Source organism: Kalmanozyma brasiliensis (genome assembly GCF_000497045.1).
Source record: "Kalmanozyma brasiliensis GHG001 unplaced genomic scaffold PSEUBRA_SCAF19, whole genome shotgun sequence".
Taxonomy (NCBI): domain Eukaryota; kingdom Fungi; phylum Basidiomycota; class Ustilaginomycetes; order Ustilaginales; genus Kalmanozyma; species Kalmanozyma brasiliensis.
This window is the reverse complement of record NW_015961958.1, coordinates 119,879-132,144: the sequence shown is the minus strand read 5'-3', so window position 1 is coordinate 132,144 and position 12,266 is coordinate 119,879. Positions and strand designations below refer to the sequence as shown.

The window sequence follows — 12,266 nt, the reverse complement described above, 5'->3', positions numbered from 1 at the left end:
CGACTCGGAACGACTCTATTGCATCGAAGTGATCATCCTTCGTCCTCACGGTCGCGCTTCCGTTTGCCCTCGTTCTTGACCGGCTTGTGCATGGCCGCCGGATGTCTCGCCAGTGCTTGCGGTACACTGCTCAACTTGCTCTTGGTCAACTCCTGCTTGAGGTCCCAGAACAAATCGCTATCTGCCTGATCGAGGAATGTGATCGCGGTACCCTTCTTGCCCGCCCTACCCGTGCGGCCGATGCGATGGATGTACGCCTCGATGTTGTTGGGCATGGCAAAGTTGACCACCAGTCCAACGTTGGGGACGTCGATACCGCGACCTGCCAGGTCGGTGGCGACGAGGATTTGGGTGGTGCCATCGCGCAGTTGGGCCAGGGCTTCTTCGCGGAGTTCCTGCGTCTTGCCAGAGTGCAGGGTGGAGATGTAGAAGCCTTGACGCGCGAGGTAGGTCGAGAGCTGATCGGCGGCTTTCTTCTGGTTGACAAAGACGATGATGGGGACGAGGTGCGAGGAGCGTTGGAGGATGGCGGTGAGGCGGGAACGACGCGCTTCGTCCGAAGGTTGGAATTCGACGAGCTGTTCGACGGTCGCGACTGCTTGGCCGGCGTCGCCGATCGTGATTGTGGCAGGACGACGCAAGTACACCCTCGCCATACGTTCGACCGACGGCGGCATGGTTGCTGAATACAACATCGTCACTCGATACCTCCCCACCGTGGCATCGCTCGACAGCGGGTCCTCCGCCACCGCAGAATCCGGCTTGAGATTCGACACGGGCAGCGAATCAAGGATGAAGTTGACCTGCGGCTCGAAACCCATATCCACCATCTTGTCCGCCTCGTCCATCACGACGTACGTGCACTGGCTCAGCACCAGCACGTGGCGCTCGATGCAGTCCTTCAACCGACCAGGGGTCGCGATGATGATCTCGGCGCCGTCGCGCAGCGCATACGCCTGGTCGTTCATATCGCGTCCACCGACGATCGATACGCAACCCAGCCCAAGGCGGCCAGCAAACTTGTTGGTTTCCGTCTCGATCTGTTGTGCAAGCTCGCGCGTGGGGACCAGGATGAGCGCCTGCGGACCCAGCGCCTTGGTGTGCTCATTGAGCTTGGGCAGCTTCGAGATGTACGCGAGCAAGGGGATGAGGAACGAGGCGGTCTTTCCGGAACCTGTCTCCGCAATGCCGATCAGGTCTCGATTCTGCAGGCCGATCGGGATGGCTTGTCGCTGGATAGGCGAGGGCTCCTTGTAGCCGACCTCTTCGATGGTGGAAAGAATGGACTTGGGGATGGTGGACTCGCGCCACGATCGGAGCGGACGAGGAATGTTACCGCCGCGAGCAGAGATGCCAAAGTCTTCGCGGAAGATGCGCCAGTCGCGCTCTTTCATCTGCTCGAGCGTCTTTTCGGTCCAGTGCTTGTCGTCGAAGCGGCGATCGAGCGGGTCGTAGCGGGTCGAGGCGGTCGAGGCGGAAGCAGAGCCGCCGTTGGTCTCGGACTGAATCTGCACGGCAAGGGACTCGACGGCGGTGTCATCTTCTTCGCCCCAGTCGAAGACGAACTTCTTGTCATTGGGCTTGCGTTTTGGCTTCTTCTTGTCGTCCTTGAGACCGAGGTATCGACGTCGGATGGCGGATTGTTCGGATTCGTTCAGCGATGCGCTTCCTTCACCCGCCTCTCCGTTCGCTGCAGCTTGGCTGGAGGCTCCGTTTGGTGCGTGTGAGTCGCCGTTGCGATGTCTTCCCTCATCTCGTCCATTTGCGACAGGCCTCCTTCTGTGGTCGCCCGCTCGAGGATCCGCATTGCCATAATCCAGATCTCCGTTGGTGTGATGGCGTCGATCGGCTTCTCTCCCTGTCGAGTATGCGGGCTGCCTCGAAGACGAGGCGACCGAGCGAGCCTGCTTCTCAAGCTCTATCCGGCATTTCTGCTCCTCCTCCTGCTTTTGCGTCCGTTGTCTCTCTTCTTCCTCCTTCTCTCGCTGCGCTTTGGCTGCTCGCTCGGCTTTCGATAGGAAGCGTGGCTTGAGCGCCGACTCCTGCTTTTGCTTCTCGAGGATTTCCGCCACCGAGAGGGGCTGCTTCGACATGTTTGCGATCGCTTCCGCCTGAACAGCTCGTCGCACGTAGCCCAAGATGGTGAGAAGAGTAAGCAGTCGGGAGTGAAGCTGAGCCAAAAGTGGTGAGGAGAGGGTCCAGCTGAGACTTCCGTGTTCCGCTCAGTCCGGGAATTTTGGGCTCGAGGTGTTAGAGTGATTCGATTTGCTTTCGAGCAGCGTGCGAACCGGCTTCCGGAAGCGTTTCGTGGCCGAGAGCAGCTGATTGACAGCAGCCCACCTGAGTGGCGCGCATTCACACCAACAGCCAAGCTAAGGTTGAGACCCTGCCCAAGACTTGTCTTGGCCTTCCCCCGCACTCGTGCCAGCCGCTTGCCGCCTCGCTTGGCTTGCTCGCAACTTCTCACCTCTGCCCGCATTGACCAGCCTCTTCCCTTACCACCACCTCCCCGCATCCCGAGACGAATCATGTCGCAGATCAAGCTCACCAAGCCCACCGTGCCCTTCTCGGAGGCGCCCTGGATTCAGGGCTTGCCCTCCTCGATCTTCACTTCGCCCTCGCACGTGCAGCTGCGCGAGTGGGCGCGCAATTTCACGGACGAGGTCATCGTCAAAATCGGCGCCAAGTACGTCGAAGCCGGCCGCATCACCGATGACGAGGCTTATCAGCGTTGTGCCAAGGACGGTGTTCTCTTTGCCTTCGCCACAGGTGTCCATGTCGATCCCAAGATCGCCAAGATTGCGGAGCGCGCGGGCGTGTCCCTGCCAGCCGGGATCAAGATGGACGAGTGGAGCAACATCCACGACTACATTATCTGGGACGAACTCAACCGCGCCGCTAGCGCTGTGATGATGGGTCTTCTGGGTGGCTTGACCTACGGAACGGGTCCCCTTATGCACTTTTGTAGCGACGAGCAGAAGGAGCGCTGGCTGCCCGAGATCTTCTCGGGCAAGAAGCGAATTTGTCTCGCCATCACCGAGCCCCTCGCAGGAAGCAATGTCGCCAACCTCAGCACCGAGGCCAAGCTCATCGAGGAGAACGGCAAGAAATACTACCTCGTCAACGGAAGCAAGAAGTGGATCACCAACGGCATCTACTCGGACTACTTCACCACTGCTGTCCGCACGTCCGGAAAGGCAGGCGACTCCTCGGGCATCTCGCTGCTCCTGATCCCCAAGGGTCCCGGCGTGACCACCAAGCAGATGAAGATGCTTCCCGGCGGCGCCTCCGGCACCACCATTGTTGAGTTCGACGACGTCAAGGTGCCCGTCGAGAACCTGATCGGCAAAGAGGGCGACGGCCTTCGGCTCGTCTTCTTTAACTTCAATCATGAGAGGATGACCATCGCGTTCACGGCCCTTCGTCTTTCCAGGGTGTGTCTCGAGGATGCCATTGCCCATACTCGTCGTCGCGAGGTGTTTGGCAAGAAGCTGATCGAGCAGCCGGTGGTGCGCTACAAGATCGGCCACATGGCGCGCGAAGTGGAAGCCCTGCAGGCGTGGGTGGAAAGCATTGTTTTCCAACAAATGAACCTGACCATCCCACAATCGAATTTGTTGACCGGCGGAACCTGCGCGTTGCTCAAGGCGCATGCGGGGATCGTCCTGGACCACGTTGTTAGGGAGTCGCTCCATCTGTTGGGAGGAATGGGACTGACCGTCGGCGGAACCGGAGAGAGAATCGAACGCATCTACAGGGAGGTCAAGGGCATGACCATCCCAGGTGGAAGCGAAGACGTCATGCTCGACCTGGGCGTCAGACAGCAGTTGAAGCTCGTCGGTCCTCAGAGCAAGTTCTGAACCGGCTGGCTAGATGTAGAGCCGAGAAATTGTCAGTTTTCATGTGTCAGAATGTTTCTGCGTCTGTGGCTTTGAGGGAAGAGTGCCTGCCTCAAGCTGTGCTGAAGCGTCTCAGTGCTTGTCGGAGGATGACGGTGGTGTTGTTCTCAGACGAAGCTGACCAAAGGTTTGATTGCTGTGAATGACAAGACGTCTATGCGACGGCCTCAGCCTCTGTTGTCTCTTCTATCCTGACCCGCTTCGCATCTCGCTCTTCTTCAGCAGCAGCACCGTCGTCTTCCTGCGCCCGCTTGACCCCTTCGCCTTCCTCCTTCTCTTCGCCTTGTACCTCAAGCTTATCCGACTCTGACTCCTCCTGCTCCAGCTTGGCCAAGTACTCCTTGCGCATCTCTAACGCCTGCTTCTCACCAAACACCCTCAGCGCATGCAGAATAAATCCGGCCGTGCTGCTCGTCGTCATCTCCGGATGTGTCCTGCCCGGCAGCACCTGGTACTTCCTCAACCAAGGCTCCGTGACACTGATGTTAATAAACTCCTCGTCCTGCCTCATCTTTGCGCTCGCCTCTGCCAAGGGTTGCAAATAGGGGCTGTGGACCACGACACTTGCCGATCCGCCGAGGTGCGGTTTGAGTCGTCGCAGAATGCTCATTGGATCGTAATGGCATGCGATGAGAACCGCGTCGAAGTCGCCGGCGAAGAAGTCGGTGCGAATGCGGTCGATCTCTCGGAACCCAGCTTGACGCTTGCGATCCCTCGCCTTGTCTTTGACGGACCGCGTGGTGATGGTGGCAGAAGTGATGTCTTGGTTGGAAAAGACGGGTGCATAGTCCGGCTCGGTGGCTGCCCAATTGATCACCTTGAGCACGTGTCGCGTTGTCGAAGGTGGCAGGTTGAAGTAAGGGACGATGTCGAGAGAAGGTGGAGATTCGGCATCGTTGATCGCCATGACCATGCCGTCGCCTCCAAGCCTCTCCAGAATCGACCCCACCAGCAGACCAGACACACCGTCAACAACGAGGTACCGTCCCCCCGGTCGAACACTTCCAAAACTCAACACCTGCGAGAGCGCATCCTTGCGAATGTACCGAATCTTCTCTGGCGACTTGTCAAACCAAAAGTCGCACACGTTGCCAAAGTCCGGTTGGAGCGGCGTAAAGAGCTTGAGATGCTTCTGCTCCTTCCGCGCGACGTACTTGGCTTGCGAATAGACGGTTCGATTGGCGAACGACTCGGAGCTGGCTAGCTGCTGCTCGATGATCTCGCGACCCGAGATGCCTTGGTTTTTGAGCTGTTGGATGTCGACGTAGGTGAGCTTCTGCGCGGATCCGTCGTCGTTGATGTGCTCGTTGGTTGCGGTGGTTTCGACGGTTTCCGAGGCTTCCGTCTCGAGATCGCCTAGCGTGCGGTTGATCACCAGCTTGAGCGATCCTCCGGCTGCAGCTGGGGCTCTGCTCTTCTCCGCGCCTTTGCCGTTCTGACTCGGTGCTTGGTCCTGTTGCGTGCTCGCTGTCGAGTCCGGCTGGATCTCATAGGTGAACCCGTACGGCATGCCGATGAGGTCGTCCGCCTTGAAACTGCCAAACTTGCCCAGACTGACCTGCTTGCCCGGCATGATCTCAGCGGCTTTGGTGCGACCGGATGGCATCTTGAGAATCACAGTCGATCCAGAGGCGATGTAGTGCAGACGTTTGCGAAGCTGTTCGGAGGTGAGGCGTTGAGGCACATGGGGCTGGCGAGGTTGCTGCTGCTTGCCTCGGTTCGGCTTTGTGGTGGGAGTGCTTGGGCCCGCCTCGGCCGCTTCAGCCGGAGCTGGCACTGCGGCCGGAGCTGAGCTTGTCGCAGACTCGGACATGATGCTTCTCGTTGCTTTCGGCCCTCTGCTTATGGGTGTGGTGTGATTGATAGATGGAACGCAAGGAAGGAGGCATGAACGACAAACGTCAAAAAGGCAAATCTTCTCAAAAATTAATTCCTAAAGTGTGAGATCGCCAGGTTGAGGCTCGCCTCCACTCGTTCCCTCGCGTTGATGATCTGCGCCGTTCTGCCGGCAACGGGAGCATGCACAGACCGGTCTTGCAAGTCTTTTACTTGTTACCATCATCAGAGACATACCCTTGAGCCCTTCACCACTCACGCACATACACATACGCAGAACCTCAAAGGATACACCAATATGGAAGTCGAACCATCACAGCCCACCGTGCCATACGACCGCGAGGCCGTATACACCGCACTGACGCAGTTCGACGAGTCAGACGCCGAATTCCAAGCGGGCATCCAAACCATCATTGGGCCCATGCAATCGTCAGGTGTCGCGCCGGAACAGATCGAAGAGACGAAGCGCAGAGCCAAGGTGTTCTTCTGGTCGCAAAAGACGGGCAACCAGGTGGACTATGCGGACTACAAGGCGTGGTTGGCGACGCAGTCCTCGATACCGGCGGCGAGTGGGGCGGTGGGCGGGGCAGCAGTGGCAGCACAGGCCGAGACGGCGGACAAGGAGGACAAGGAGCCGTATCCCGCATCGTTCGACGCGATCGTCGAGCTCATCACGACGGGCAAGACAGATCAGATTCCGGGCATCAGAGACATTCCACTCAAGATCAACGAAGAGCCTCCAACGCAGGCCAGCATGGACAGACCACTCAAGCCGTGGGAGAAGACCGGCGCTTCGACGGAAGATCCGACACAAGCAGTCACAACGACACAACCAGAAAGCATGCAGCAGTCATAGCCACGACACTGGTTCATGCTGCAATGAAAGAATGGTATGGCAATTGCAAATGTGTAGCAGCCAGAAAGCTGTGGCGGAGGCGTCAATTCTTGGGCTTGCGTGTGAAGAAGCTGTTCAAGCTCTGCTGACCCTTCTTGGCCGGTGTAGGTGTGGCGCCTCCAGAAGGCTTGCGCAGCGTCGAGTTGTTGGATGCCGGCGTCGCCTTGGCGGGCGCGGAAGGAGCCGGGCTTGCACTCGCAGAGGTCGATGTGGATCTCGAATCTGCCGTTTCCTTTGACGCTGCTGCTTGTTGCTGTTTCGCCGCTGCAGTTCCACGCTTCGACCCGACCACCACGGGCGCATCCGACTCGTCCGACGAATACGACTCGTACTCGTCGACCGTCTTGGTGACTGTGTATCCGCGTTCGTCTTTGCTGCGCACCTTTTTGCTGCCGATCTTGCGCTTCTTGCGCACGCGACGCTTGGGTGCGGCTGTGCCGTTCATGGTGTCTGTGACGGTCGAGTCGGCCATCTCGACGTCGGGTTCGAGGTCCTTGCCTTGGCCCGTCTTAGTGTCATCTTTGGCGCCGCTGGGCTCGACAATCTGCACACCGTCGTCGTCGTCATCCGTGTCCATCATCGCCTCGAGCTCTTTGCGCTGAGCAGCCTGTTGCGACTTGGTCTGCGATCTGGCATCCGCACGCTTGCCCGTGCCTCTCGGCGCCGCGCCTCGAATTGGATCCGTCATCTGAATGTCGTCGTCACTGTCATCGTCCGCATAGCCGAGCTTCGCGGGCTTGTCGTCGTCATCATCATCGTCATCGTCGACGAGAATGGGCTTGCGTCGGCTGTTGTCGTCATCATCCTCGTCGTCACTTCCCAACAATGCTTTCCTCGCTGATGGGCGTTTGGTAGAGCTGGGCGCCTCTCTCTTGACAGCAGCGGTTGCTTTCGAGTCGGACTGGTTCGACTTTGCTTTACTCCAGTCCAGGCCGCTCTTCTTGCTGCCAGCCGAGGCCGAAGGCGCTGTTGTCGATGCCTTTGCCATCGTCGAGGGCTTGACGTCTGGCTCCTGTTTGACTTGACTCTTGGTCGCACTGCTATTTGTCGACTTGGTATCCTTGCTCGCACCGAGAGCAGGCGCACTTGCAGCTCCCAGACTCGGGATCGCCTTGGACGGATCGTAGTTGTCCTTGATCGATGGGTTGAGGATCACGCCTAACTCGACTCCACGATTGGTCTGCTGCCAAGTGTCAACGTATTTCTGCTGTTGATGCAAGTCGTGCTGGACTGCTGTGAGCTGCGCGGCATCACGGAGACGGCCTGGCGATATTGAGTAGATGTGGCAGGAGGTGACTTCTTCCATGGCTGAGCGTGCTTCGTCCAGCTGCTCAACCGGCACAAGACGGATGACCTGGCGCGCAACATCAGCTTGAGTCTGGCGGCGTGTCACTCGGGAGTCGAGGAAGCTGCGAGCGGGCGCCGTAGAAGAGCCGGGCGTCGAGGAGGATCCAACAAGCTTGTCATCATCCTGGTCACCTTCTCCCTGAAATGCTACGTTGCCAGCGGGCTTTTCCTCGACAGGCGCTGTCGGCCGACCGATGAGGATGTATGTGGCGTCAATGTCCGACTTGTCCTTCTGCGACTCAAAGTAGGTGGAGAGCGCCTTCTTGGCTTCGTCGACATGAATGCGCAGCTCGCGGCTAAGCAGGCGATAGGTCACGAGCTTCTTGTCTCGCTGCAACCATGTCTTCAGCAGTGACGAAGGATCCGCCATGATTGCCGAGGACGCTTGATGTCCTTGTGTGAGGGTTGAACGTGGTGTCCAAAGCGAAGGCCTGCAAGGTAGTGAAGGATCGACGTTAAGCATCTTTGATTTGTATGAGGCTGACTTCGCGCTATTTTACGCGTTGAGCTGCTGCAGCTTCTCCGTAGCGCGTCCCAAACCAACACTCTGGACAGCGCATTTTTCGAACATGTGAGATCGCTCGGCTGGCCTCAAAACTTCTTGAATCGATCACGCACGCACGAGCACAACTTTGTTTCACTCTCTCCACACCAACACCAAGACAAGGTCAAGAAGGTTGCTTTCCTTCGATCACGCAAGATGAGCGACAGCAAAGACAAGGCCGCAGCGCCTGCGCCTGCGCCCGCAGCAGCCGCAACAGACAGCAAGGTCAACGAGATCGCCTCCGGCATGTCGGGCCTCATGTCGGGCAAGGACGCAAAGCCCAGCGGGGACGCTTCCGCAAGCACCAAGGAGGACAACGTCGAATCAAATCTGCGCGAATCATCACACGATGTCCAGGTGACGCTGGCCGATCAGCAGGCGGACCCCAACTCGCCGCTCTACTCGGCCAAGAGCTTCGAGGCGCTCGGTCTGCACGAGAACCTTCTCAAGGGCATCTACGCCATGAAGTATCAGAAGCCATCCAAGATCCAAGAGAGAGCGCTGCCATTGCTGCTGCAGAACCCACCCAAGAACATGATCGGCCAATCGCAATCAGGAACGGGAAAGACGGCCGCCTTCATCCTCACCATGCTGTCACGGATCGACTACGACCTCAAGAAGCCACAAGCCATCGTACTGGCACCATCAAGAGAGCTCGCGCGTCAGATCATGGATGTCGTGCTCACCATGTCCAAGTTCACCAACGTCACCACCTGCCTCTGCTTGCCCGACGAGGTGAAGCGAGGCGAGAAGATTCAGGCCCAGCTCATCGTTGGTACACCAGGCAAGACATTCGACATGATCAAGAGCAAAGGTATCGAGACGGCGTCCATCAAGGTGTTCGTGCTCGACGAGGCGGACAACATGCTCGACCAGCAGTCATTGGGTGAGCAGTCGATCCGAGTCAAGAACACGATGCCCAAGTCGTGTCAGCTGGTGCTGTTTTCGGCCACCTTCCCTCCCACAGTGTACGACTTTGCAGTGCGCATCGCACCGGGCGCCAACGAGATCCGGCTCAAGCAAGAGGAGCTGTCCGTAGAGGGCATTAAGCAGTTCTACATGGACTGCAAGGACGAAAACCACAAGTATGAAGTGCTCGTCGAGCTCTACAACCTGCTCACCATTGGTCAGAGTATCATCTTCTGCGCCAAACGCGAGACGGCCGACCGCATTGCACAAAAGATGACGCAAGAAGGCCACAAGGTCGATTCGCTGCACGGCCGACTCGAAACGGCGGACCGTGATCGCACTATCGACGCGTTCCGTGACGGCAAGAGCAAGGTGCTCATCTCGACCAACGTCATCGCACGTGGTATCGACATCCAACAGGTGACGCTGGTGATCAACTACGACATGCCGCTGACGCAGACGGGCGAAGCGGATGCCGAGACGTACCTGCACCGTATCGGTCGAACGGGTCGATTCGGGCGCAAGGGTGTGTCGATCAACTTTGTGCACGACCAGCAGAGTTGGAGCTACATGGACCAGATCGAGAAGGCGCTCAAGTGTCAGATCACGCGCGTGGCCACCAACGATCTGGAGGAGATGGAGTACACGATCAAGGAGGCGCTCAAGCAGATTGGCAAGTGATGTGCATAGTGCACGCCTGTAGCTGTCCGCAAACCACAATCCAACAGACATACCCTGCCACCGTCAACGTCTGTGTGTGTGTGGTTGCGCAAATACGAGGGTTGGCCATGGTCCCAATTTAGGTTTCAAGATGTTAGAGTTGAAGGTGAGCCTTTCAGTATTGCCGCCCGCTTGAATTCACGGAGTTAATTTGTATTCGACTTGGGGCTGAAGCGTGGGCTGAATTGAAAGTGCGGGTGGCGGCGGCCATTCAGTTTGAAAACCCTCAGCGCTGGTCGGCTTCGTTCTTGCCGGCAATTCGAGGGCGAAGGAGCGGCTGGAAGATCGATTTGCTTCCATTCGGCTTTCGTCCGGGCAGCAGCAGCCTATCACACAGTCACGCACGCAATCACCATTCAACAAGGGTTCCGGGTCAACGCTTCCTTTTTCGTTTCTTCTCACCATCATCCTCTTTGCATTCGCCCTCACTCTCGCTCAACTCAGCATCACACCTCGTATTTATATGAGCCTGGCCCGATCCTCGTTGCGTTCGGCTTCGTTCACATCCGTTCAATCATCTCCACTCGTTGCAAGCACCAGCAGCAAGTTCTTCAGGAAACAGGCTCGAGCTTGCTTCTCTACCCACTCTCGCAACACCCGCAACCACTCCGCATCCTCGTCTCGCATCTTCCGAGCTACAGGCCCCTTCGCAGCGCTCTCTGCCGTCTCGATTCGCCACTCTTCCTCCAACGCAGCTTCAAGCACCTCTGACAACATGACGGAACACGTAAACGGCAACGGTGCCTCCTCGTCTTCGGGCAGCAAGGTCCACAAGGTCGTCATCATCGGCTCCGGTCCCGCCGGTCACACTGCTGCCATCTACTTGGCACGAGCCAACCTCGAGCCCGTTCTGTTCGAGGGCATGCTTGCCAACGGTCTCGCACCCGGCGGACAGCTCACCACCACCACCGACGTCGAGAACTTCCCCGGTTTCCCAGACGGCATTCGCGGTCCCGAGATCATGGACAAGTTCCGTGCGCAATCCGTCCGATTCGGCACCGAGATCCACACCGAGACCATCTCCAAGGTGGACCTCTCGTCGCGACCCTTCAAGTTCTGGCGCGAATACGCCGAGGACCAGGCTCCCGAACTCACTGAGACGCTCATCATCGCCACCGGTGCCAGTGCAAAGCGCATGCACCTCCCTGGCGAGGACACTTACTGGCAGAGCGGTATCTCGGCGTGTGCCGTCTGCGACGGTGCGGTGCCCATCTTCCGCAACAAGCCCCTTGTGGTGGTAGGTGGCGGTGACAGTGCGGCCGAGGAGGCCATGTACCTCACCAAGTACGCTTCGCACGTCAACGTGCTCGTACGTCGAGACGAGCTCCGAGCGTCCAAGATCATGGCCAAGCGATTGTTGGCGCACCCCAAGGTGACGGTGCACTTCAACACCATCCCCACCGAGGCGAAAGGTGACGGCGAGCTGCTCAAGGCGGTGCGAGTCAAGGACGCCAAGACGGGCGAGGAGCGCGACATGGACGCCAACGGTCTCTTCTACGCCATTGGCCACTTGCCCGCCACCTCGCTCGTCAAGGGCCAGGTCGATTGCGACAACGACGGATACATTCTCACCACGCCAGGCACCGCTCAGACCTCGGTCAAGGGTGTCTTTGCCGCTGGTGACGTTGCCGACAAGAAGTACAGGCAGGCGATCACCAGTGCAGGTACCGGATGCATTGCTGCGCTCGAGGCGGAGCGCTTGCTGGCCGAGGAGGAGGTGCTCGACCCCGTCGATGCTGCTGCGGCTAACCACTACACCGGTACGGACAAGGAGTAGGCGCAGAGCAGCCCCAATTCAGTGTTGTAGACTGCTGGGTTTCTAGAGAAGAAGGATTGTCTCTCAGTGGCCTCTGTGACCACTCCACAGCGCGCCTCACGGTTCGCCTTCTCTAGCAGTGCAATTATTCACATCGTCTTTCAGTCATCGTAATACAATTCCGTTTCAACCTAATGCTGCCTCTTCGTGTCCCGAGTTCGCATCGTATGTATGCCCGTGGGTCAATCGAAGAAGCACACAGCGCTAAGCGCATCGTATCGAGGCAAGGCCACCATTGATGATCACGTGACGCGTTCCTGAGGTGGGTCGTTGGCGTCTGAGAAGCAATTTTGTGGAAGT

General features: G+C 58.2%; 7 protein-coding genes across 7 annotated transcripts; 4 read left to right on the top strand and 3 right to left on the bottom strand.

Moving 5' to 3' along the window:
• Positions 1 to 32: 32 nt before the first annotated feature.
• On the bottom strand, positions 33 to 2,093 carry PSEUBRA_002395 (Helicase, C-terminal; the record flags this gene model as incomplete). Its single annotated transcript, XM_016435547.1, has 1 exon — positions 33 to 2,093. The coding sequence occupies one exon, from the start codon at positions 2,091 to 2,093 to the stop codon at positions 33 to 35; it is 2,061 nt and encodes a 686-aa protein (XP_016292992.1).
• Positions 2,094 to 2,528: 435 nt separating this feature from the next.
• Positions 2,529 to 3,860, top strand: PSEUBRA_002394 (Acyl-CoA dehydrogenase/oxidase, N-terminal; the record flags this gene model as incomplete). Its single annotated transcript, XM_016435557.1, has 1 exon — positions 2,529 to 3,860. One exon carries the CDS (start codon positions 2,529 to 2,531, stop codon positions 3,858 to 3,860), a length of 1,332 nt encoding a protein of 443 aa, XP_016292991.1.
• Positions 3,861 to 4,053: 193 nt separating this feature from the next.
• On the bottom strand, positions 4,054 to 5,712 carry PSEUBRA_002393 (Eukaryotic initiation factor 3, gamma subunit; the record flags this gene model as incomplete). The annotated part of the gene is made up of 1 exon (XM_016435544.2): positions 4,054 to 5,712. The coding sequence occupies one exon, from the start codon at positions 5,710 to 5,712 to the stop codon at positions 4,054 to 4,056; it is 1,659 nt and encodes a 552-aa protein (XP_016292990.2).
• A 321-nt stretch (positions 5,713 to 6,033) lies between these two features.
• PSEUBRA_002392 (uncharacterized protein) lies at positions 6,034 to 6,591 on the top strand (the record flags this gene model as incomplete). The annotated part of the gene is made up of 1 exon (XM_016435556.1): positions 6,034 to 6,591. The coding sequence occupies one exon, from the start codon at positions 6,034 to 6,036 to the stop codon at positions 6,589 to 6,591; it is 558 nt and encodes a 185-aa protein (XP_016292989.1).
• An 82-nt stretch (positions 6,592 to 6,673) lies between these two features.
• Positions 6,674 to 8,347, bottom strand: PSEUBRA_002391 (DNA polymerase subunit Cdc27; the record flags this gene model as incomplete). Its single annotated transcript, XM_016435537.1, has 1 exon — positions 6,674 to 8,347. The coding sequence occupies one exon, from the start codon at positions 8,345 to 8,347 to the stop codon at positions 6,674 to 6,676; it is 1,674 nt and encodes a 557-aa protein (XP_016292988.1).
• Positions 8,348 to 8,677: 330 nt separating this feature from the next.
• Positions 8,678 to 10,111, top strand: PSEUBRA_002390 (Helicase, C-terminal; the record flags this gene model as incomplete). The annotated part of the gene is made up of 1 exon (XM_016435555.1): positions 8,678 to 10,111. The coding sequence occupies one exon, from the start codon at positions 8,678 to 8,680 to the stop codon at positions 10,109 to 10,111; it is 1,434 nt and encodes a 477-aa protein (XP_016292987.1).
• A 502-nt stretch (positions 10,112 to 10,613) lies between these two features.
• Positions 10,614 to 11,927, top strand: PSEUBRA_002389 (Pyridine nucleotide-disulfide oxidoreductase, NAD-binding domain protein; the record flags this gene model as incomplete). Its single annotated transcript, XM_016435561.2, has 1 exon — positions 10,614 to 11,927. One exon carries the CDS (start codon positions 10,614 to 10,616, stop codon positions 11,925 to 11,927), a length of 1,314 nt encoding a protein of 437 aa, XP_016292986.2.
• Positions 11,928 to 12,266: the final 339 nt, after the last annotated feature.